This window comes from Protopterus annectens, chromosome 3.part1, assembly GCF_019279795.1.
Source record: "Protopterus annectens isolate FY-2018-M chromosome 3.part1, PAN1.0, whole genome shotgun sequence".
Taxonomy (NCBI): domain Eukaryota; kingdom Metazoa; phylum Chordata; order Ceratodontiformes; family Protopteridae; genus Protopterus; species Protopterus annectens.
The window spans coordinates 1391587885-1391614522 of NC_056732.1; the positions used below are offsets into that span (position 1 = coordinate 1391587885).

Consider the following 26638-nt stretch of genomic DNA (forward strand, 5'->3'; position numbering starts at 1 on the left):
TACATGCATGTGCTTAATTTTAAATAATGGATAGGAATATTTTTGGGAATCTTGGAAATGTAAGCATTATATAAAATAAAAATTTTCCTTATAACTGAGATTTGTTGGCTTATGAAACTGCTTAAACCATGTGATAGATACTATATTTTGTGAATTTTCTTTGAAACCTCTTTTAATACTGCCTACACTGCAGAACAATATATGATTTCAAACATTTCTAACTTGTTTGCTATCTGTTAACTCACTAAGTTCTAGGTAGTACCATTCTTTCCATGCTAACTAAATACTGATTTACATTTATTTTTATTTTTTCTTAGCTCCTCCTAAAATGCATCCAATTGAGTGCACCCCTGAACTACCCATACCTGGGAATCAAGTGCAGCTGAGTTGCAAGGCCACTGGATTTTGGCCAAGTGATATCACTTACTTGTGGTTAGAGGAAGGTCCTTCATCTCAGGGAACTGAGTGGAAAAATACTTGCAGGGAACACCTGGGGCTACCCTATTGCTCTCCTGTAGGAGAACAGTGCAAAATTCTTAGTAAGTTAACACCTAGGCCTGAAATCGACAAGGAAAGTCTATGTAGTGCAACTTCAGAGCTCATCATCGTACCATGTGAACTGGACAATTACAAGAAATACAGATTTGTAGCTTTTCAGCCGACTACCAACCAGCTGTTCTCCAAGTCATTTATCCTCAACTTAAAAGGTATGGCCTAGCCTTCACCATCAAATATTTTAACCTTTACTGGTGACATATTTTTGTAATTATGACAGTATGTGAGATATGGCATTAATATTATCCAGATAGGGAGCCATTACATGGGTGAGTGTGTTTGATTAACTGAACAGTATTCCAGTATTAAAATGGGAAAGTGTTGTGCATGGGTCTATATGTTTATTTATTAAACTGTGACATGCTTAGATGTAAGTACAATGGCTCAGTTGTTAGACTTTTTTTGTTCCTTTTTCTCCTCACCTTGTGGTTATCAGACCTTTTCTCCTTGCAGTGTAGACCTAATCCATTTATTCCCTTAGAGGCAACAGTCCTGTAGCCTATTTGCTCCTCTCAGGAAAAGAGCTGAACAGGGAGGGCTAGTGCCATCATGCACAAAGGTAGGAGTTTTTTCTGCTTTACTCCCCAACCTCAAAGTCCATGTCAAGTAAGCTGCCCCAGGGATGTATATGCAGTGGGCATCAGTGAGAGTGTTACAAGACTCTGCAAGAATTGCAGCCCCTCAAGGCATCCCTGCCCTCTTTGAAACCAGCGTTTGTGGTCTCTGGTCTTCAAATGGGACTCTACCATGGGACCAAGCACCCTGAATACGCACCCAACACACTGTCACTGAAAAAAGATGATCCAGCCAAGTTGTGTCCCTCCTATCTTCTCCCTGCCAGATCCAGTAGGTGCTCCTGCCACTAATCAAACTCAGGTCTGATGGATCATAAGCAAATCTTTTAGCCTTCTATGCCCAGGGATCTGGCAAGCAGTTAGCTTTGCTGCCTCACAACACTTAGTTTTCCAGTTTGATTTTCAACAGAAGAACCTTCTTTTTGGGGTCTACAAATTCTTCCTGTGCCCATGTGAGGTTTTACTGAGTGCTCCAGTTCATTCTCACATTACAAAAACTTGCCATAGGTGAATTAGTGATCCCCCAAGCTGCCTATAGGTATGCATGCTGTGTGTGTGTGTGTGTGTGTGTGTGTGTGTGTGTGTGTGTGTGTGTGTGTGTGTGTGTGTGTGTCTGTGTGTGTGTCTGTGTGTGTGTGTGTCTGTGTGTGTGTGTCTGTGTGTGTGTGTCTGTGTGTCTGTGTGTGTGTGTGTGTGTGTGTGTGTGTGTGTGTGTGTGTGTGTGTGTGTCTGTGTGTGTGTCTGTGTGTGTGTGTCTGTGTGTGTGTGTGTCTGTGTGTGTGTGTGTCTGTGTGTGTGTCTGTGTGTGTGTGTGTCTGTGTCTGTGTGTGTGTGTGTGTGTCTGTGTGTGTGTGTCTGTGTCTGTGTGTGTGTCTGTGTCTGTGTGTGTGTCTGTGTCTGTGTGTGTGTCTGTGTCTGTGTGTCTGTGTGTGCACATCCTCTGATGGGTCTGTGTGCTATTCAAGAATACTCACACTACCTTGTGTACCCATTGGATGCTAGGTAGGTTCTGGATCCTCAGTAACCCTGGATTAAGCAAGTTATCTGAGAATGAATGCATGTAAAATAAAATGCAGTTCATCAGATGATAATGTTAATCTATTTTGAGACAATTTTATTAAATGAATGCTAAATCTTTAAGTCAATACAAAGCTTTTCTGACTGAAGCCATGGTTTAATGCACCACTAACTATACTGTAAAGATATAGGGCTGGGTTCATTCTTAAGCATAATATGTAGCTCATCAGAAGTGCAATGCATCAAGGAAAAGCGGTGCTTATATACATCTACAGTTCAGATTTAGGATGTTGCATCATTACAGGAGGAAGAATAAGAAACAGTAACATAGTGCATGAAAATGGGGACGTATTACCATACATTCCACAAAGTATTACAATACATTCCACAAAGTATTACTGTACATTCCACAAAGTATTAAAGTACATTCCATTGTAGTGAGCATGCATTAACAATGCTGAGTTGGCAAATATGAGGTTTAAATCTGCTACCCTTAACCTAAATGTTAATAAAATTGAATAAATAAAATAATTAGTATAAAACTATGATAATATTGCAGAATTGTTTTGAATTTCTGAACATATAATAAACTTTGTTTATAAATCCCTTTTTCAAAACATCAAATGGGAGCATAGAAAAGATATAGTACAACATTTCACATTCCGAAGCATTTGGAATCACATAACTGTACACAAGACATTATACAATATAATACAGTAATATCTTGTATTTACTTAGCTATTGTTATTTTTGTGTCATTTAAGTTTCCACTGCCTGCCGAGCATTAGTACTTCCACACAAACAGCCCATTCATTTTATTTAGGATGATAGCTGACTCAAAGACACTGTTATCCAGGGAGCCATCAGGATTTTATTGCTTATGGGATATGCCCCTGACAACTGATGTATGAGCAAATACATAGCAAATACTAGGCTAGCTGCACTTGTGGGCCATTTTAATCCTAACCAGCTTCCCTTCCAAAGGTAACAATCAAACAATGCACCTTGTGAAGGTGAGGTAAACAATTTAACCATTACATCAATGAGTGCTTGTACAAGAGCTTGCTATGCTTCTGCCTCCACTGCTTGGGTGAGTGCTTCCGCACAAATTTACCCTGAATTTTTATTAACTTATGCACAATTCCAGCTGGTGAATTCCCAGAATGTATTATCCTTTGAGTACACTGACAACTAGGTATGTAAACTACCACTGCTCTCTTGCAATTCAGCAGATATTTAATAAGCATATATGCATAGCCTTCTCATGAGGAAGGGAAATATTTGTTAAATCTCTGTTAAGTCATGATAGATACATTTAGCATGTTTTTTTTGACATTTTGGTTTCATCTACTTGTTCTTTTATCTTCATTGATTTTACACATGTATCACTGGTCAGGCTCCTTGACATGTGTGGAGTTCATGTGTGATTGTCACACACAAGTATGCTCGCAATGTGTGAATGTGACACTAAAATCAATGGGAAAAAGAGTTTTGCAAATCCACTGAATCCCAGGATGTTGAAGGCAACACCCCAATGCCCATTACTTATATAGATCAACTCTAAGCTCACATCATCATTGGAAAAAGAGAAATCCTTGGAATACTACATTTCTTCCCTCTAGGAAAAAGTCAACTGGTTGCACTCTATTGATTGCACAATGAATGCAAACCACTGCCATTTCAAAAGCAAACCTGGCTGCCCTCTGATTGCTGCTGGACTTGTGAACTTCAGTTAAATGTCCTGCACCAATCTATTTTTCCTTGTAAAAGAATGTCGCATGGATAATAGGGACAATACTTCTGGACTGACAAACTGGGGTGGTACTCCTCATTTTCAAAAAGGAAGACAGGAGGGTATGTTCCAGTTACAGAAGATTCATGCTCCTCAACCTCCCAATTAAACCTATGCCAGGGTGCTGGAAAGATGTCTCTGTGTGATAGCTCAGACTCTGATTCCAGATGAGTACTATAGGTTCCTTCCTGGCTGTGGAAGGTAGATCAATTTGTTTATCCTAGAATGGGTATTGTAGAGGCCATGTGAGTATTCAGTGTGTTTTGAGGACTTCTAAAACTTAAATAAATGGCTTTTGTGAGGTACCAGGGCCACTGTTGCATTCCACAGAGTCCCAGTATTGCTGGTCCATGAATTGTCCCAACATTCTCAGCATTACCTTGAATACTTTCAAGAGGCATACAGACCTTCTGTCCTGTATGTGATGTTTTTTAGGGCAGGATGTTAAGGAGCACATGAAGTTTGGACTTCATCAAGTTTGGGAATTTGAGAATTGTCTCTTTGTTGCTTGCTCACAATGTTATATTCAATTCTGTCCTGTTAGCCCTAATCATATTATAATGTTTTAGTAACTTGCCTCTGATACTCATTTGTGGTAAGGAAGACATGTGAGTAAGTTAAACTGTTGGATTTGGATCAGAACTGAAAAAAATAAGAAGCATTTTCATCTTTAGAATCTATGTGCAGTGGAAGGGAATATTTATTTATTTATTTATTCCAGTTTGGTGACTGGGGAGGTCCACTGGGCTTGAGAGCCCATTTTCAGTGAAGGCCCGGGGAGAAAAGTTCCACATAACTAGTTACATAATAGTTTTTACATTGTTAAGTTGTGAAGATTTGCAAGTTACATAAACATATAGAAATTATTCACATTGATAAGTTACATATCATATTGAAATATCACATGAAATAAATTCTTTTACACTGCAAAACAAGTTGCATAAACATATAGAAAATATTTTACATTGCTAAGTTGTGTGTCAAATTGAGATATGACATGAAAGATTCTTTTACAAGCATTCAGTATGGAGTTGTAAACAAGTTTTTACTAGGAAAGGAAGTGGATAGAGGAGGAGTCTAATACTTAGTAGCTAAGAAGATTAAGTAGCTATGAAAGTACTGAAATTAGAGTCAAAGAGTGATAAGCTGGGAGGAGATAGCTTATGAGTTGTAGTTGGAGTATAAGTCAGTAGTTTGAAAGGTAATGAGTTTAGCCAGGAGATAAGGAAGGGGGAGTTTGGGAGGTATGGGGTGTGGAGTGCAGTTACATTTTCTGTGAAGAAGCAGGTAGGAGTAAAGTAGGCTTTTGAAAGTATTTAGGTTGTCACAAGTTCAGGGTGGAGGGCAGGGCATTCCATTTTTTAGCTAGGATGGAGGATAGTAGAAGCTGACCAGCAGGACGCTTTGGTTTGTGGATGGTAATGACGTTTTGGTGAGTGGATCTAAGGGATCTTGGGGGGCTGTAAGGTTGGAGGATATTGGATAAAGCCGGGCAGCTATTGGGTTGAAAAAGTAATTTGTGGGCTAAGACAATTTGAAGGAAGTCTAGTTGATTGGGGAGTTCAAGCCAGTTTATGGTTAGTAGGGAGGAGCAGTGGTGGGAGGAGGCTTTTGCGTTTGTGGCAAACCTGGAGATTTTGTTGTAGCATACTTCTAGCTTGGAGGTAAGGGTGGAAGATAGATTAGTAAGCAGAGGAGCACCATAAAGGAGAGATGGGAGAAGATCAGTTGTGGCCATTGTCAGTCTAGTAGAGGGAGAGAGGAAGTGATTATTTCTGTATAGAAGGCTGAGTTTTATGTGGGTTTTCATGATGTTGAGTTGGATATGGGTATTAAATTTTAGGTGTTCATCAATGTTGACCCCCAACAGTTTGGCAGAGGGAACAATATCAATGACAGAGTTGTTGAGGCTGGTAATTTGAAATGAGTGTTTGTCAATGTGTGTAGATTTGGAGGGAGTGAAAAAGAGAATTTTTGTTTTGTTAGCATTTAGTGAGAGGTGGTTTTGGTGCATCCATTTTTCAGTGGATGAGAAGGCGGATTGAGTTAGAGATTTGAGTTCAGTTTGGTTGGAGGCTTAGCAGATGAGAGTGAAGTCATCTGCATATTGGACAATTTTGGTGTTAGGAATGGCTTTGTGAAAATCATTAATAAAGATGTTAAATAGCAGAGGGCCAAAAATGGAACCTTGGGGAACTCCTGTGGGTGTTGGAAGGAAGGAGGAGGAGGATTGGCCCCATTTCAGTGCTTGGGACCTGTCAGGAAGATAGCTGGAGAACCAGGAAAGAGTTTTTGTGGAGATGTTAAGGTTAGAAAGATGGTTAAGTAGATGGGTATGAGAGATGGTATCAAAGGCTTTAAATAGATCTAATAAAACTGATGAAACTAAGTGACCAGATTTTCAGGCTGAATTGATAGAGTGTAGGAAGGAGAGGAGGGCTGTGTTGGTATTGTGTCCTGGGCGGAAGCCGTGTTGGGTAGGAGATAGAAGTTGATGTTCGGTTAAGAATGGCATGAGTTGTATGTGTATGCATTTTTCAAGAAGTTTAGAGATGGGAGAGAGGATGGCAATGGAGCAGAAGTTAGAGAAGTTGTAGTTTTTTCCACCTTTGTGGAGAGGAAGGATAAAGGCAGAACGCCATAGTTTTGGTACATATGATTCAAGAAGTGATCTATTGATCAGGATGCTGATAGGGAGAGCAACACTGTCAGAGGCAATTTTTAAGAAGGAGGAGGGAATGTTGTCTGGAGCATTGGTGCAAGGTTTTAGTCTATATAGAAATTTCTTTATGAGGTTGGTAGATATTGGTTTAAGTTCAAAGTTAGGGGGAGAGGGGGGATGAGGTGCAAGCTTGGGAGGAGGTTGGTAGGTCGGTGTTATTTGGGAAGGTTTTGGTCAGCTCAGCAATGGAGGAGGTGAAGAAGGTATTGAATAGATTGGCAATTTCTTGGTCAGTTTTGCTAGTGTCAGGACAAGGGTTTTTTGTGGTACCTGGCTTGAGGAGGGTATTTATAGAGTTCCAGAATTGTTTGGGCTTTTTTGTGTGGTTTATTTGTAGGTGTTTGTAGTATGATTTTTTTGTCTTTAATGACTTGTTTTTTGGCTAGGTTTCGAAGCTGTTTATATTTTATATTTTAGTAACAGTTCAGGTTGTTTATGATGGTGGTAGCTTTTCCAACATTTGTCTCTTTGTTGCATAATTGTTTTGGTAGCTTTAGTGAGCCAAGGTGCTGTTTTGGCTTTTTTGGCTTTAACCCTTTTGGTTCGAGTTGGAGCTAGGGAGTTTAAGATGGAAAGGAATGTAGAGTTTAAGAAATCTACAGCTTTGTCAAGAGACAGTGTTTTTAGAGGGTTCCAGTTAATGAGCTTAAGGGAGGTAGTGAAGGTGGAGGGGTTAAAGTTAGTTAGGTTACGGGTATGAAGGAGGTGGTGGGAGTATGGGGAGGAGGAGGTGGCTCTGTGAGTGAATGCAGGGAGGTGGTCACCTAATGGGTCGGGAGTGACACCTGATGTAGTGGTTCTATTTGGGTGAGACACTTGTATCCAGTCTAGGATGGAGCTGGGGCGGTTAGTTTTGTTATAATATAATTTTTAAGTGTTAAGAATATAATTTAAGTATTTTAAAAGAGTTGCATAGTTCACATATTCATCATTTATAATTTTTCTAATATAACAAAAACATGAAATATTTTTAGTCTAATGCTAGCAGATTTTAGTAAGATCAGAAATATAGAATTTGCAAATCACATACTAATGTGGTTATATCATATATTACTGATAGCAATATATCTGCAATTCTCCTATCATTGATTGTGTAATATTTCATCAAGGGATGGTCATGTCTACTCAACTTGGTGGACTTCTTCAAGATGGTCTCCAAAGCAATGGATGATGCCAAAATGGTTGACACTGCCTAACTTGTCCTGGCCAAGGCATTTGGCAAAATACTCCATTCAGACATTGTTGACAAACATAAGAGGTTACGTATAAACCCTTATGTCACCCAGTGGATAGTTAGCTGGCTCACAGACAGGACCCTTGAATTTGGAATTGGAGACTCCACCTCTACAAAGAGGCCAATCACCAGTGGGGTCCATCAGGGACTGGTCCTGGGACCACTCTTTTTTGGCATCTATTTCTCTGAAGTCAAAACCAGTGTTGCAAAGGCTTTTGGCTGACCAAATTTTCAGATAATTGTGAATTAGAAGCAGTCATGGAATCCCCCATAGACGCTAATGTTCTTCAGGAAGGGTTGGCACAGAGAAAGAACTGGTGTCAGAGCCATGGACTAAAACCTAATGCCAAGAAATTCATAATAATAGCCTTCAGAAACTCATCCAGTCCTGGTATAATATCATATTGACAGCACACCCCTAAGAGTCAACCCAGTAGTCAGGGACATTGGGATTCATGTACACAATAAGCCATTCTTTGACCATCATATGCATAGAGCAGTAAGGAAATAATTCTTTGTTGTGCAACTTATAAACAAAAGTATGGCATCTAGGTCCAAGGACATAATTGTTCCACTGTATTTGGCATTTTTCAGACCTATCATTGAGTACAATGCCTCCTTTGGTATGTACATAACCAGGCACATCCAACAACTGGAGCATTCACACAGGTTCCTCACTGAAAGAATACAGGGTGTAAGTAATATGTCCCATGCAGAGTCTTTCAAAACCTTATCCTTGTATTCTGTCTCCTATAGGCTATTGAGGAGAGATCTATGCCTGACATACAGTGAAATGTTGAACCCCACCCAGATGGACATCCTGCATATCCATAAAACAAACACCACCAGGTGGGGTAGCCTAATGGTTAAGGTGTTTGCCTTACAAACACAAGGCACAGGGTTTGAGTCTCACAGGGGATAATTGGCTAGGCTTAAAATGGCTTTCAAGGGCAGTTAGCCTAGTACTAATCTATGAACCTATGAACCTAATTATCTGTTCTAAAGACTTAAACCATTCCTGTGATATAAATAAGACCTGCTGGAGAAATGGGTATGTATTGCAGAGAGTACCCCTTCTCTGAAAGAGGCTCCCCATTCATGTGAAGCAGAATTCTTCCCTAACTCATTTCAAGTACATGTATTGGACAGTTGGATGGGGAACAGGAAATTCATCCCTGGTTTGGTACCTATGTATCTAATGGTTGCAGGCAGCCTGTAATTTCTCAGGCCTCTGCTTGTAAGTATTTTATTTCCCAAGCCCCTGCTTATCAAGAGTACCAGAACATGCCAGAGATTTGTGATGCATGGCTACGTTTGAAAAGCCCCAGTGGTCATTAGCCTAGTACACACCTATGAACCTATAAACATTATCACCAAAACAATATCATTTTCAGCAGTAGATGATACATATAAATGAAAAGTAAACTTTCTAGAGAGTTCTAGCTCTGGAGTTTGGTCCATTGTTTACGTTTTAAGTCACAGCAACCAAACTGCGCAGTGACTTCTGAGTTAATGCTTGAGAAATTTGCAGCAATCCACTTGTTTTACTCTTACTTACATCTTCATTGTAACATCATTGGTATAAAATATCTGATTAATATTTTAACTAAGACAGTGGGTTATTTGGTTAACATAGATTCTGTTTTAAAGAGTGCATAAGTTGTATTTAGCACTGCTGGCAGATAAAATAACTGTTAGCAAACATGACAAGTCAAACATACATTTTTTGAATGCAGGATTCAGCACTGAACCCTGGGAAGCAGTGCAGAAAGGAGGTACCTTTATTACAAAATGAGCAGCTTTTGGTGCTCCTCTTCCTGGTTTCTGTCTGTTATCCATTTGCTTATGAATCAGAATGTGTAAGGAAAGCATGCTTTGCTGTAGAGCTATTCATTATGCTTAAGTTTCAAAGCATTAGATGACTTGGTTAAGTTTAACTACACTAACAACATCTGAAACCAGCAATCCACAGCTTTACTCACTGTTTCCTAAAAACAGACATTGTCTGTTATATAAAGATCCTATAAGATTAATCCATGCTGGTAGAGATCCATGAACTCCTTAAAGACTAAGTGTTATTAATGACAGTTTATTAGTTGTAGTGCACATTCAGTTATGTTTTAATTACAATACTGATAGGTCTATAGCTAAAAGGACCTGATATGCAATCACTTCTTTGTAATGGCTTCCATCTTGGGGGCACTAAACTTATAGTTTATACTTCTGGAATAGCAAATAGTGAGATTGATGTGTAAAGGATCAAACTTTGTCTCCTGCATTGTCAAGTGTTGCGTCTTTATGAAGTTTTAATGTTTAACTGTGTGCTCTTCATGAATGTTTTCGGACTTGGCTGTTTTTTTTCCTTGTCAATGCCTCTTCATGATTATTTTATCCCTGTAGTCATATTTGCCTTCAAGGGGGGTTGTCTTGCTGGTCTTCGAGGTATCTTTCAGCATCAGAAGGCTATTCAAAGAGAAACAGCTTAAATAAAATAGAAAAGTAACGGCATCTCATACATCTTTGTGTATGTCTAGCTGTCATCAACAACATCCTAAGGTGTCATTACCCTATACTGAATTACTTATTGCTCATAGATTGAGCATACCTCTCAACTGTCCAGATGTTCTCAGAATGTCCAGATTTTTGTCACATATTTTGGTGTGCTTCACAGAAAATTTGTGTTTTTTAGCAGATCATTGAGGCTTGACGTCACTAAATAATGACAGTGATGCAGAGGATAGCATTGTCGCCTCACAGCAAAAGGTTCTCCGGTTTGATTCTTTGCTGTGGTGTCTTCTGTGTGGAGTCTGCTTGTCCTCCATGTATTCTCATGGGTTTCCTCCAGGTGCTTCAGTTTCCTCCCACATCCCAAAGGCATGCAGTAAGTGGACTGGACACTCTAAACAGGCCATAGGTACGAGTGTGGAAGAACAAGCTGTGGTAGGGATAGCCACTCAGTGGCATGAACTTTGGCTCTAGTTGATTATTTATTTTTATTTTTATTTTTAGTTTACATTTGTTGACCGGGCTAGTCCAACTGGATATATGTCCATTTTCAGTAGAGGCCCAGGGAGAAAAGCTCCAAGCTCCAGATTATCACTGTTGAAGTGACACCCTGACCCCATATGTAAAATGAGTAAAGGGATTGTGGATGGATGGATTGCAGTTGCATACTTTATATACTTTAGAAAATGCAAGCTAACACAACAGTTTTTATTCTAGCTATATTCTGAGTTTATAAGATCATTATTTAAAATTTGTCCCTATTTTTGTGCATTTGCCCCCCCCCCCCCCATTATTTTTGGCTTTGTCCAAATTTATTGTGGTAAGAAGCTGAGAGGTGTGACACTGTATAGCTCAAGGTTAGATTTTCTAGCTGAAGTCAAGTTGATTATTCATTAGGATATTTGCCCTGGATATTATGATGTGGTCCAGAAAGCTTACAGTCATGATTCTCAGTTAGATAGAATACAGTTGCCACAACAGTCTATAGACAAATCACAGGAAAATATTTTTTCCAATAATAGTAGTAGAATACTTCAGGATAAATTCCAATTTTTGTTACAGAATATAGTGTGCTTACTGATATTATGGTTAAAGAAATTAAAATATATTGGCAATACATAGTGAATGATGTAACTTTGCAGAAACTCTTTCCTAAACGCCTATGGCATTACAGGACAGATAGGAACATTAAAGATTATTTGATACAAAATCATTATGTTAACAATACTATGGATATAAAGGTTTCCTGTGGAATTTATTGGAACCTTTAGTTGTGGTTATTGGTGTAGCTGTTTTGCTGTGGTGAAATAATTTGGTAATATTAATAGTAAAACTGTGATATTTTTGGGAGATATTCATGTGATACTGAGGCAGTTGTATATGGCTTGAGATGTCCTTGTGGATTAGTGCATATAGGACAAACCAGTAGTTAATTTAAAGCTAGGGTGCAAGAGCATATCCTAAAAAGGATGCATCTATTGCTATGCATTTTTCTGATAAACATAATAGTGATAGTTCATTATTGGAGGGTACAGTACTACAAAAAGTGTTTTTCAGGTTACAGAGATGTAGTATTAAAGATTTTTCAGCTTTATAAAGGGACTGTTTATTTTAAAGTTTGATGAAATGTATCCTAATGGTTTGAATGATGAGTGTTCTTGGAAAAATGTTATGTTGCTTTAAAAACGTGATTATTTTTAATTGTATTTTTTCTTCATCGGTGTATGTTATGTATTTAAGTGATTTTTTTGTGATACTAAATATTCTCCATAGAAGACGTTCGTCGAGGCCCAAGAGAGTATTGCTGATGGAATAAAGTATTTTTATGAACATGCTTGTTGCTTTTTTATATACTTGATTTTTATTCTTTATACTGAAACTGCTTAAAGCCCCACTTAGTCAGTAGAGTTACTGGAAATTTTAGAGCATGTAGGTATCAATGATATTTTAATTTTCACAGTGCAGGAATGAAAATCTTTCTTTTATTGTACAAATTGGTACTGTAATTCAGAAAAAAGTGGGCACACACTGTTGATTTTATATGAGACCCAATTTTTCTGTATTTCTGTTTCATTATCTTTAAAGTGCAGGAATTTAATTGCAGAGTGTTGGGGAGATTACAGTGCATCCTTCCCTGTAGTGGATGAATCCACTTTCCTCATGTTAAGCATTAGCTAAATCTCCTATGAATTTAATCAGCTCTCCAACTTCCTCATTCCCTGGCAGGCCAATCAGTCATGATTCTCATGGTCATTTAGCATCTATTCAAGTTGGCTCTGGGAGAGCTGTAACTCTTCTGTCTGGAGTGTGAGTGGCACTCAGTCTCTTCTGCTCCTTGAGCTCCAACCTGGAGTCAGTCCTCTGCAGCTGTTGCATGCAGAAACCCTCTGATTGCTTAAGATGGCTCATTCAAGACCTTTCTTCAGCAGAGCTATTAAGTAATGTACCAAGTTTTGTAAACCGCTGAGATCTGTAGCCTCCACACCATCTCCATTTCCTGCCACATACTTGTCTCACACGCGGTATACAAAAAAAGAAAATTAGCATCAAATCTGGCAAATAGGGGATCACACTTCTGTAAATATTATTCTGTAAAGTTTACAGGGGAAGCCAAATTAAAAATGCAGATGTTTGTAAAATTTCTGTAGGATGTGAGTCCCGCTCCCTCACCTTGAACTTCATTGCCTTACTCTGTCTACAGCGGACCGGCTCCTGGTACAAGAAAGATTTAACTTACATCTGTGATTCCAACTATAGATATTAATCCGCCATGATAACCTCTCACCACTTGCAATTAAGTTGAACACTACCAGTCCAACTTATTACCTCAGTAGCCAGGGTAGTGTAATCCCTGCTCTTCAAACCCATCTACTAAACTGCATAGTTCTGTCTCTAGCTTCCCTGTACTTGTTTCAAAACTGTGGTGATCCCTTCCGCACTATTTCATCCAGCATAGTAACTATGCTAAGTTCATTCACAGCTCAAGCAGTATTCATTCAAGCAATACAAATACAAATAGCAGACTACAGGACATAGCACTTAAGTAATACTTTGTACTAGGTTAACCTCCTTGCACATCACCCAGTTGACAGTGCCACTGTTAGTTACTGCTGTTTTTTTTATGCTCTGTGAATATGCACATAGCTTCTCTTTCTACTTGCTCACTGTCACCATACAATGTTTACCTTTCTCAGGCCCTCTGTCTCTTTGGACATTGTGCCTTTACCAATATCTTTTAAACACCTTGTGTTATCCCCTCCTACCAAACCTGCCACTCACCCTTTCTGTGTTACTCTTCTGCTTCCGCTTTTCCACTTGAACATGGACACCTCAATATAGTGTACAGTCTGTACATAGTATCTCTTCTGTTTGTGACTAGTTCGTATTGCCTTTGTATTCTACTTGTGGTGGTAATTGTTACATCTTTGTTGCTACTAGTTTGCAATAACCCAGACCGAACCTGTAGTGATCAGTTTTCTACATCAGTGACCAAAATATAAATAAATTAAAGAAAACACGAAATTGGCTTACACCTCCCACCGTGCATGTTCCTGATTGCACCCCCTTGTTCACATTTTTATTTTCATTATGTTGATCATGTTTCATCCTCCTGTATTCATGGTCTTAACAGCTTCATCAACAAAGATACTAATATAGCCAAATGGAAATGTAACATTCTTCATCAAACACACACAACAGCAAACTAGCAAAGCCATTAACCAAATGAAAATGCCACATATAACACCTTTTATCCAGCTATGTATCATATCATCAAAGATGTACATCACATCGAATGGCATTTCGTCTGAAATACCATTCATCGAACCTCCCTCATGTTGGGGGTTGCCCCCAACACCCCTGCTAATTATATATCAAATCTGAGACTGCACTACATTGGGGAAGGGGCAAACTTCCTTATCCCCACTGTAATGCGAACTCAGTCAGAACTGTTCGACGAATGGCATCTTCAATAAAGAGACTTTCAAAATGCTGTTCAATGATATAACTCTTCAATGAAATAATAAGGACCCCTTTTATCCTTACAAGCTGCATGGATAATTGCAATCATTGTACTATTACCATGCTTTGACTATTATAGCACTCCATTGTCCACACAAAACAGTTATGTTGAAACGACAGAGAATAACACCCTAAGATTTCTACATTTGGACCATAAACATCAGCATCACTGTGTTACCTTGCAGAAAACTGCAACCGTTATTTGTTCCTTATCATTGTTAATGTGACTGTAACCCAGGCTGAGGCTGCAGTTGGTTATTCTGTGATCAGTGCTCTACCATGGTAGCTAAAATGTAAATAAAAATAAAATTAAATAAATCAACTAAATTAATGCAAGTGGAATCTGGAGCCAATTTCTTACTCAATAACCATATTTAAACAAATGAATGACAGGTGTTGCCCCCCCCCCCCCCCCACACACACACACACTTAGAAATAAGCTCTTTCTTCAAAATGCTACGTAAAATTTGAGAAGTCAGGAGATCTTCCAATTGCATAGACATGTATTAGTTGCCACAGAGAAAGCATTAAGCATATTTGCTCCTGACATCTGGAATGCTTTGCCACAAAATGTGTAAGATGGTGACAGTCTGCCAGAGTTTCACAAAGACCTAAAATCTCTCCTTGCAGATAGATACAAGTGCAGCTGTGCTAGGAATCCCGGTAAAGCCACATCTGCATAGACCCCACTCTGTACATATCCACCCTTGGACATTTGCATAGACCCCACTCTGTACATATCCACCCCTGGACATCTGCATAGACCCCACTCTGTACATATCCACCCCTGGACATCTGCATAGACCCCACTCTGTACATATCCACCCTTGGGCATCTGCATAGACCCCACTCTGTACATATCCACCCTTGGACATCTGCATAGACCCCACTCTGTACATATCCACCCTTGGACATCTGCATAGACCCCACTCTGTACATATCCACCCTTGAACATCTGCATAGACCCCACTCTGTACATATCCACCCTTGAACATCTGCATAGACCCCACTCTGTACATAAACACCCTTGGACATCTGCATAGACCCCACTCTGTACATATCCACCCTTGTACATCTGCATAGACCCCACTCTGTACATATCCACCCTTGGACATCTGCATAGACCCCACTCTGTACATATCCATCCTTGGACATCTGCATAGACCCCACTCTATACATATCCACCCTTGGACATCTGCATAGACCCCACTCTGTACATATCCACCCTTGGACATCTGCATAGACCCCACTCTGTACATATCCACCCTTGGACATCTGCATAGACCCCACTCTGTACATATCCACCCTTGGACATCTGCATGGACCCCATTCTGTACATATCCACCCTTGGACATCTGCATAGACCCCACTCTGTACATATCTACCCTTGGACATCTGCAAAGCCCCCATTCTGTACATATCCACCCTTGGAACACTAGTAGCAGCTTTGCCTTGTGTTTACAACTAAGGAACTCCTTCCATGACTGCTGATATAAGTTTGAATATCTGTAAACATTTGTATAATTAGGGCATATATTAGAGAATCATCACCCTTGTCGTCTTCATCATCACCAATTTTTTTTTTCTGTTTGCACTACTTCTCAGTGAATGACTTTCTTATTGTTCAAACTGGGTCTATGTTAGAATGTTGTCATGCCAAAATGTTGACATTTGTAACATCGAATCCACATAATTCAAAGTACAGAATGTCAAACTGCTAAATAGCCACTGCAAACAGGGGCTGCCCCCCCATAGTTGTATACTAACTTTGAGTTCTCAGTACTGCTGAAAATGGGCAAAACCTCAATTCCAGTTATACCATAATCTCACATAACTAACTAGTTACACACAGTGCAAAGAAGTTGCATTCAGCTATTTTTCAGTTTGATGTTCTGAACTTTTGATTATTTCAGTTGTGTTATGAATGTCAGCAGTTTGGCAAGTCAATGTTCTAACCTAGACCATTCAAATTTATTAGACAATTTATATTTGTACAGGATAAATGAAAAGCTGAGCTATTAAATATTTATGTATCTTGCTCACTACTGTGTATTTATGTCATTTGTTCTTGTTTGTGTATACACTGCTGCATGTTTATTATTGTCTTCTGGTCAGGATCATTACTGAAAATGGTCCAGTGGTCAGGGCTAGGTCATTTACATGGTCCAGTGGCTAGGGCTAGGTCATTTACCCAGTTAACAAGGGAAAGAAATGCATACATATGTGTATGTAAACACACATACATAAAGAAGGTAAACATGGATTGAACATTTTGGAGATGCTATCTGATGAGCTGTTGACTTCATTAGTTGATGAGTGACAAATGGATTTTTATTTTTATTATGTTTTATATTATGTGATGGACTGGTTTCTCATCAATGTCTCATACTCTGCCTTACACTTGTTGCTTTTTGGGGATAGAGTTAAGCTCCCCATTACCCTAAATAAGATAAACTAAGTATCAGACACCAAACAGATACATTAATTCAATACGATTACACATTTTCTTACTTTTACTGTTTGATATATAGGTTAAGATCTGTACCAGCTTAGATTTCCGAAATGTTGTTTTCCTGATCAGTTGTTTTTCAGCATTCCTTTGGCATGTTAAATGTCTAAAAGACAGATTCAGTTCATTACTTGTGTTATACTGTAATAGCCAGGTGGGAGACAGACAGACAGAGATATGGGACTTGAATCTCACCACTGAGCGCCAACTGTAAAATTCTATGATGATCAGGTGGGTGTTCGAATCCCAACATTATCACCACTATGAAAAATATTCTGTGGACAAGGACCAGGTTACCTGGATTTGCTCTACCAACTACCAAAAATATCTGTCTTTAATCTAAAAACCTTAAATTTGATGGCCACTAGGGGTGTGGGTTCGGGGGTGATAAGCAGATTAAAATATAAAAAAGCACAATTGTGAATCCACGAGTGCAGCTTGGCTACAAGACCATGCAGGAAATATGCACTGGGAATAAGTCTATACCATCCACTCTCAAAGACAGGCATGACACTGAACATCTCGCCAAGCAGAGTCTTTGGTCAGGATCCACAGACCCCATACTTGTCATTCCCTCTGTTTTATTGTCATCCAGAGTTCACTCACCCACAGTTACTGTACTTTAAATAAATTCTTACACACACACACACACACAGACACACACACACATGCACACACAGACACACACCACACACACACACACAGACACACACACACACACGCACACATGCACACACACACACATGCACACGCACACATGCACACACACATGCACACACACACATGCACACAGACATGCACACACACATGCACACACATGCACACACACACACACACACGTGCCCACATACATACGTTCATACACACACACACACACACACACACACACGCATGCAAGCGCGCACATGCACACACACGTACACACGCATACGTACACACACATACGTGCATTCACGCATACGTGCACTCACACATACGTACACACACACACACACACACACACACACACACACACACACACACACACACACACACACGCATGCATGCACACACACATGCATGCATGCACACACACACGCATGCACACACGCACATACATGTACACTCTTACTTCCAAGGGAGGCTGGTAATGTTCTCCAGTACTACAGCCTTCTATCCTGCCCAAGGTAGTAGACTAGTCACCCCCACCAAATTATAATAAAAGGGACCTCACAATTACTGTGCAGCAAGGCATTCTGGCCAACTGGAGGTGGATACCAGCAGTGTGTCACCAGTTAGCAATAAATACCTTCTAATCATTTAATATGCAAGTAAATAGCTGACAGCCACAATCTTTGTAAAAGTGAGTAAATAGAACTACTTTACTTAGAAAAGAATGAGTTAAGTACCTTTAAGTATCTGGGAATGTGATAGAGGAAAAAGGAAGTCTGAATATCTAATTCTTTGTTTTCAGAAAGTACTGCTTGATTTGTTTCTAACTTCAGAATATTTGCCTAAATACTTCATCCTTAAATTTTCAGGGTGTACGTATTAGTTTCCACTCAAGTGTTTGGCAGTGCTCTCTACAGACACCTTAAGTGACATTTTTCCTGTAAAAGCAAAATTGAAATTGACAGTGACTGATATTCTCACTCCAACTGTCTAATCAATAAAAAAAGGGTCTGTTGCCATGGATATGAGCTTCCCTACTGTCTCCATTACCAGCTTGATGGGTATAGGCATCCTGAGGTAATGTACAAATTGCCTCATGTTTACTGATAATCAGTTAATTCTCAAACAAACAGGTATGGTATGTGAGAGATGTATTTACACAATGTCACAGGAGGCAAAGCTCTCACATAAAAGTACTCCTAATGTCAATAAGGTTGTCAGTAGTACACATGCTGCACCCATCACGCACAATACAAAGCAGACATATCAATCCACATATGCTAAGGCACTTACATGTAACCTCCCTAAACCACAAAGACCTCCTAGATGAAGTACATATAACAAATACTCTCAACCGCCACAAATGCACTCTTTCAAAACAACACCCACATCAACACATAGAGCTACATATTAAGGAACCTCTGCCTCTAAGCTCATAAGGCAAATCGCCACACAATCCAACTTTCTAGTCATTGGCAACTCTATCTTGAGACACATTGATGTCCCTCTCACCAGGCTGGATAAGGAAAAAGTCACAGTCAGTTCCTTATCAGGGGCTAGGGTCCACCACATTACAGACACACTCAGGTCACTGGACACAGTTACCAATATGACTCAGTCATAGTCCATGTGGGAGTAAATAATCTGAGACCTACCTCCCAAGACTATATGAAGAGAGACATCATGCAGCTCTCGGAATATGTGTCTCAGGCTGATATGAGCCGAGCATTGAGCAGCATTTTACCTTCTCCAAGGATGATGCCATAATACAAACAAAAGATGATTGACTTTAACAATTGGCTTAGTTTCTGGTGTCATTCTAAGAGGGTGCAATGTTTGTCAGCAAGGTAGGAGATGGTCAACAGACCATGCTGCTTTGCCAGGGATAGTCTGCACCTCTCCCCCTCTAGGCTTTTGAATATTAGATAAAACATTGTCTTCCCCCATAGTGCCTTTTTTAGGCAATGCCAAACTGAAAGTACTTCCAACATAGCAAATCAAAACCAAGAAAATCTAAAGGCATTACTGCTCAATGCTAGGTATCTAAACAAAAAACTCCACTCCCTAGATGCTTTCTTTACCCTAGAGAATGCTGACATATGTGCGGTCACTGAACATGATTTAAAGCCATGGAGAGCACACCAACAGTGCAAGGTTATAATGCCTTCCACACATTTAGGTCAGTTGCTTCACAGGGAGGGACTAAAGGTGGAGGTGTCTTTATTTACATCAAAAATCAATATATTAAGGCTGGTCAAACAAGACAATGCACTTGAGCTACTCCATGTTCAAATCAGCACAGGCAAAATCCATTACAACTTCCTTGCAAGCTATAGGTCCCCCTCTATGACCCAGGAAACCCATGCCATGTATTTAAACTTAATAGAAACACTAACTATCCAACCCAATACCATATTCATGGGTGACTTTAATTACCCCACTGTTAACTGGGAATTCTATATGGCACCAAACATACATGCACAGGAATTCCTGGAATTTGTTAACACAAACTCCCTGGACCAGATAGTCAATACACCAACCAGGGGTGCAACCATACTGGATCTGGTCCTCACTAATATGGGAGAATGCTGCACACCCCCTACTGTAATATCTTCCCTGGTAAGGTCCAACCACAAAATGGTCTCCTTTGAAGTAAAAATAAAACCTGGACCCCGAGCTAAACATGGAATATTCAGGAACTATTCTAAACCTAACCTGCTGCTATTAAGTGAGAACCTGGAAAAATGCCATGCCTCCATAAACCCTAAGGACACTGTTGCCTATGCAGAACTGTTCACAGAAACCCTGTACAAGCATGGTAATAGCTGCATAGAGGCAGCTGTATCCACCAGGAAGAAATACAGAAATAACTCAAGAAAAGAAACCCACCCTGGTGGAATCACAAAATTAATAGGCTGTATAACAGGAGGAAGAAAATCATGGCACAAATTAGGAGGTGCAGCACCCAGCAGGATAAAAGCATGATCATCAAACTAAACAAACAACTCAGAGGACAGATAAAGTCTAACAAAGCCAAATTTGAGGTAAGTTTGGCCTCCCAGGCCAAGGACAACCACAAAGCATTCTTTAGTTATGTCTGCAACCTCAAAGGCAATACATAATTGTGTACAGAGCTCATTGTAAATGGAGCCACCTATACTGATCCAGAAGATATGGCAAACCTTCTTCCTGATAAATTCAGCTCCAACTTTACCCCTCTCTCCCCCACAACCTTCCTTCAGGAAATATAATCAAATATAGCTCTCCTACTATCACTAGGGAAAGGGTCCTTAATGCTGTCTCTAAGACCGAAAACAATGCATCAGTTGTCCCAGACAATATTCCAGGATGCCTTCTAAATAGCATGAAACATGACCTATCAGGGCCTCTGGAATTAATATTTAACTGAAGCCTCCAAACAGGCTTTGTGCTTCATGAATGGAGAAAGGCAACAGTCATCCTTCTGCACAAAGGTTGGCCATCTACAGACCCTGGAAACTACAGACCCATAAGTTTCACTAGTCTTATATGTAAAGCCATGGAAAGAATTATCATGGAGATGATCTACAGAGATATAGTAAACCTCCAGACACTGGAACCAACTCAGTTTGGTTTCATCAAGGGCAGATCATGCCTACTCATCTGGGTGGACTTCTTTGAGTAGGTCACCAAAGTAATGGATGAGGGCAAAATAGTTCACAATGCCTACCTTGACCTGGCCAAGGCATTTGATAAAATACCCCACTTAGGCATTGTTGACAAACTCAAGAGGTTAGCTACAAACGCGTATGTCAACCGGTGGATAGCAAACTGTCTCACAGAAAAGGACCCAGGAAGTTAGAATTGGGAAGTCCACCTCTACAAAAAGGCCAATAACAAGTGGGGTCCCTCAGAGATCAGTCCTTGGACTACTACTTTTTGGCATTTATTTCTCAGAAGTCAAGACCAATGTCAGTGGTCTCTGGCTAACTAAATTTGCAGATGATTGCAAATTAGAAGCTGTCATTCAATCTCACACTGACACAAATGTTGTCCAGGAGGGGCTGACACAGACTAACAACTGGTGTCAGAGCCATGGACTAAAACTAAATGTCAAGAAATGCATAATAGTATCCTTTGGGAAGTCATCCATTCCTGGTAACAGTCATCCTGAAAACACTCCCCTTAGATGTGACCGATTAGTCAGGGACTTAGGGACACAGATATTAGTCTAGCCTTTGACCATCATGTGTCTACAGTGGTGAGGAAATCATTCTATGTTGCGCAACTTATAAACAAAGGTATGGCAGCTAAGTCCAAGGAAGCCATTGTTCCACTGTATTCTAAATTCATCAGACCTATCATTGAGTACAATGCCCCAATGCCCCACTTGGCATGTACCTAACCAAGCATATCCAACAACTGGAACTTCCACAGAGGTTCCTCACTAAAAGAATACGGTCCTTTGCAGACCACCTCAAGGCTCTCTCCCTGTATTCTATCTCCTACAGGCTTTTGAAGGAGACCTATGCCTGGCATACAGGGAATTCTCATACCCCACTCTGATGGACCTCCTGCATATCCACTGAACAAACAGCACCAGAATTACCCATTCTAAAGACTTAAACCTTGCCTGTGATATAAATAGGACCTGCTGGAGAGACAGGTATGTATCCCAGAGACTACACCGACTATGGAACAGGCTCCCCATCCATGTGAAGCAGAGTTCCTCCCTAACCCAATTCAAGTGCAACTTGGACAATTGGATGGGAATCCCTGGTTTGGCACCTATGTCTCTAATGGACACAGGTAACCTGTAAATGGTTCATCTCCCAGGCCCATGCTTACACTTATCAAGGGTATCAGAACTTGTCAGAGATTTGGGATGCATGGCTAGGCTTAAAAAGGCCCTTGTGGTTGTTAGCCTAGTAAGCACCTATGAAACTATGAATCTATGAGGAGTTCAAAGCTAAAATATGTCAGGGTTGTGTGACACAGAAGAATGCCAAAGAAGTTGAAAAGTAAGGTGTACAAAACAGTGGTGTGACCAATAATACTCTATTGCACAGAAACCTAGCCTATGAAGGCAGAGCAGTTGAGGAAGCTTGAAGTGATAGTGATGAAGTGCCTGAGACAGGTTGTAGGATGCATACAGTTGAACTGTTGAAGAAATGAGGACATTAGAGCGGAGGCCAAAGTAGCCCCAGTTACATAAGTCAAGAAGAACATATTATGGCGGCTTAGTCACATGTGAAACAAATGAGAAGATAATTTTGCAAAGCAGATTTGGGAGAGACAGTAAGAAAGGAAGAAGAGATGAGGATGTCCATCCCAGAGATGGATGGATTATACCACAGAAAACCTGAGGCAGGCATAGGTATGAGAGTAGATCGGAATACACAGAAGTGAGAGAAGTTGATGCAACACACAACCCTAATTAAAATAGGAAAAAGGGGGGTTCACAATGCTAATGAAAATGCACAGGGAAACAGAAAATAATAATTTTGAACAAACACGTAACAAGAAAGAAGAATATATGTCTACAGCTAGACTTCCTGTTTCCTGATTACAAGAATTACTGACTTGGGTATAATGGCTGAATTTTCAGAACATTTTTAAGGCCGGGAGAAGTGCAAAGAAACAAACTCTCAAGTCTGTACAAGCCGCATGGCAGCTGTCCCCTTCTCTGCCATTGAGTTTTACTTTCTCTGGACTGTCCATTCAGCTATGTATCTTTTTTACAGAAACCACGGATAGAATTGAGCTGAGATTCACACTGCATACTAATACATTTATTTTCATGGTCTGGGCTTGCTATATCTTTAACAGACTTTAATTACAACTTTCAAGTTTCTTGACCCATGAAAAGTCAAAGAACTGGTAATTCCAGGGCGGAAAAATTACGCTTTTCTTCACTTCTTTGCTATACAATTCATATCCTGGGCATACTTGCTGTGATTCACAGCAGAAGGCAGTTGCACAATTTATATACATTTCAAAAATAAAGGTTACAAGTTCACATATTGTTCTATGTCACTGAGAAAACTCACACATACCACAGATAAAATTATTATTTGTTTATCTGCTATAGATTTTACAAGGCTTAGGTGAAGTTTACATATCTGTTACATCCTGATTCAGAAATCTCAAATGAATTGCAAATTTGGTATTATAAAAATACACCCAGAGATTTAGAAAGTATTACTGTGAGAGGGAAACCTTAACAGCAGCATCTCCCCCTTGTGGTAATCCTTTCAATTCACAGACTGCACTACTGCTGAAGTTTCCCACTTGCAGGATCACCAGCACAGATGTTGTTCCACTGGCTGAGCTGTATAGTAATGAGGAAGTCCAGGAGAGCAGTTAATGTTAACTAGCCATGTATCCCCCCTTGGACACGCCTGCCTCTACTGATTTATGCTGCTGACAGATTCAGCTGCGTAAATTATTTCAATGCATGGATGAAAAAGTTAACACCATCAGCAGACAGCAGTCACTCATTCATTTCAATGGAAGCAGTAATGGTGCAGGTATGTTCAGTGAAGACATGGGGGAGTGTGTGTGTGTGTGTGTGTGTGTGTGTGTGTGTGTGTGTGTGTGTGTGTGTGTGTGTGTGTGTGTGTGTGTGTGCCTGTGCCTGTGTGTGCATGTACATATCACTAGGAGCGTGAATGAAGTCTGATGAATGTGTGTATGTGTCTGTGTGCCTGTGTGTCTGTGTGTGTGCGTGTCTGCACGTGTGCATCTGTATCTGTATCTGTATGTATTGCAGCATGCATGTGGCTGAATAGGAAAGTTTGTCAGTAAGTCCATGCAACTGTGGGAGTGCTTGTTTTATGTTTGGTGTGTGTGTGTGTGTGTGTGTGTGTGTGTGTGTGTGTGTGTGTGTGTGTGTGTGTGTGTGTGTGTGTGTGTGTGTGTGTGTGTGTGTGTCTGTATGTATGCATGGGTGTCTGTATTTGCATGTTGTGGGAGGTCACGTTGCCAACATAACACATTGGCTGTCAGGGACATCCTAGCACCAATACAGGTCTGACTGCACTAGTGTTAAAAAAATATAATTCAGAGATAGCCTGATGGCCCAGTACCACAGTCGTATTTGTCTCTAAATCACATTTTCTTACACTTGCATAAATTGACCTACCTATGTTTGTCAGTTTACAAGAGTGGTGAGATTTTTTTCTAAATTCTAGGGATAGCGTATTATAAAAGCTCTGACATATAATGTATTACAAAACTACTGCCAGTTTTATATGCTGTGTGCAGAATTTGACAATGAATCAGAAACTTTGTTGGTTTGAAAGTCAAATATGTTGCTCTTATTTTATGAGCAGTCAGCTATTCAGGATAACTTGCCTCACATGCTATGCTCAGTAAAATATGACCTAGGAAGTTATTGCTATGGTCACGGGCCAATTTAAAAAAATGAAATTAAGGTCCTTCACCATAATGCAAAATTCCATGGATAAAAATACATAAATATGTCAACCACAAAATTACTCATACTGAAGTTTGACCTATAAGAGCATGCAAATTGAGCAAACTGCTTAAAAATTACCAGATTTTAGTAAGCACATTCTCACCCAGTATGTATATGGAAACACTTCACTAGTGCTGAAATACTCTCATCTTCATGTGTTTGCTGGGCTCACAGTTGGTCATATCTGTTGTTGCAGTTTCCATGTCTTAGTTAGCTAGTGCTACTCTGATTTTATTTATATCTGTCTTTAGGTTTCCCTGCTATCTCCAGTATAGAATGTTCTTCTCCGGAACCTGTAGAAGGACAGCCTGTAACACTGAGGTGTAGACTCCTTGGATTTCCATCCAATAAGTTAAGTATCCAGTGGTGTCGTGACTCCGAAGTCCTAACAGAAGGAATATCCAACACTATTCCTATAACAAACAGTGATTGTTTGTTTGGAATGGAAACACAATTACATATCAATCAACTGCAACCAAGGGATGCAAAGTGTAAATACATTTGCCATGTATCTCACGGAACTGACTGGCTGAGCTCCAGGTCCATTATCCTGCAGCTTCAAGGTAAGTACTTTTATATCAGACTTTTTTTTTGAGTTTCAGATACATGCACACAAACAAAACTATATGTGTATATACCTATATATATTTATTTATATTTAAATACATGGCTGTACTAATGTTAAAGTACTGTTTATAGTGTCTGCCTGGTTATTTTCCCATTTTTTTCTCTTCTGTTTCCAAAGGACAGTTATTCTACTTCACTAAAACATACTCTGTTTATATGAAGAGTGAATATAAAACATGCATAATACAGTAAAGCAACAATAAATTAATTTAAACACAAACCAAACCGAAGCGAGGACTCACAGGATGAACGTTCCTTCACTCGCAATAACAATAAATAAATCAAATAAATCCTCAGAGAGAAGGAACAACCAAAGTGACATATAACGTATGCTAATACTCCAAAAAAGAAAACTCCAAGGTAAAACAGGGCAAAAACGAACACTGTGTTTATTCAAGAGGTAAGCGCTTTCACAAAAATTGCTTCATCAGACCTTCAATACACAAAATGACAAGGTCTATATATAACAGTTCAAATTCAAACAGTTCAATCAAACTCAACTAATAATAAATACATATCATCGCGTGAACTCTACATCATTACAATGAAGAGTATATATATATAAATACATAAACAAGTTGTGTATATAAAACAAACCATATATCTAAATACCTCAAAAAACCTCTATATTACTGTACTGAACTCAGACATTGACTTACTATAACAGACTTGAATAAAATAAAATAAAAATAATATATAAAACCAATCTTAAAACACAAAGATACATTAGCTAACACTATTTAAAATTATTTAGGGATCCTCCTTTTTCTTAGTAGGGGCTTAAAAGTAGCAAGTTCATTGAGTCCCCTACCCCTATCAGCTCTAAGTATAATCATCCAATTATTTTCTCTGTGCTCGGTATGATTCCTAATATCCCCTTGTCTTATTGTTGGTATCACAACATCAATGACCCTAAAGGTGAAGGTATGTCCTACACTGCATTTCTTAACATGCTTAGAGAGGGCATTGTGC

The 26638-nt window shown here is 39.6% G+C and overlaps 1 protein-coding gene across 1 annotated transcript in view; it reads left to right on the forward strand.

The window, feature by feature from the left end:
* The window catches only part of LOC122797787, a 626362-nt gene that overhangs the window by 546272 nt on the left and 53452 nt on the right, over positions 1-26638 (forward strand). The window contains exons 9-10 of the mRNA XM_044066308.1: positions 318-707; positions 25291-25602. Coding sequence (XP_043922243.1) covers positions 318-707; positions 25291-25602 — 702 coding nt within the window. The remainder of the gene's footprint in view (positions 1-317; positions 708-25290; positions 25603-26638) is intronic.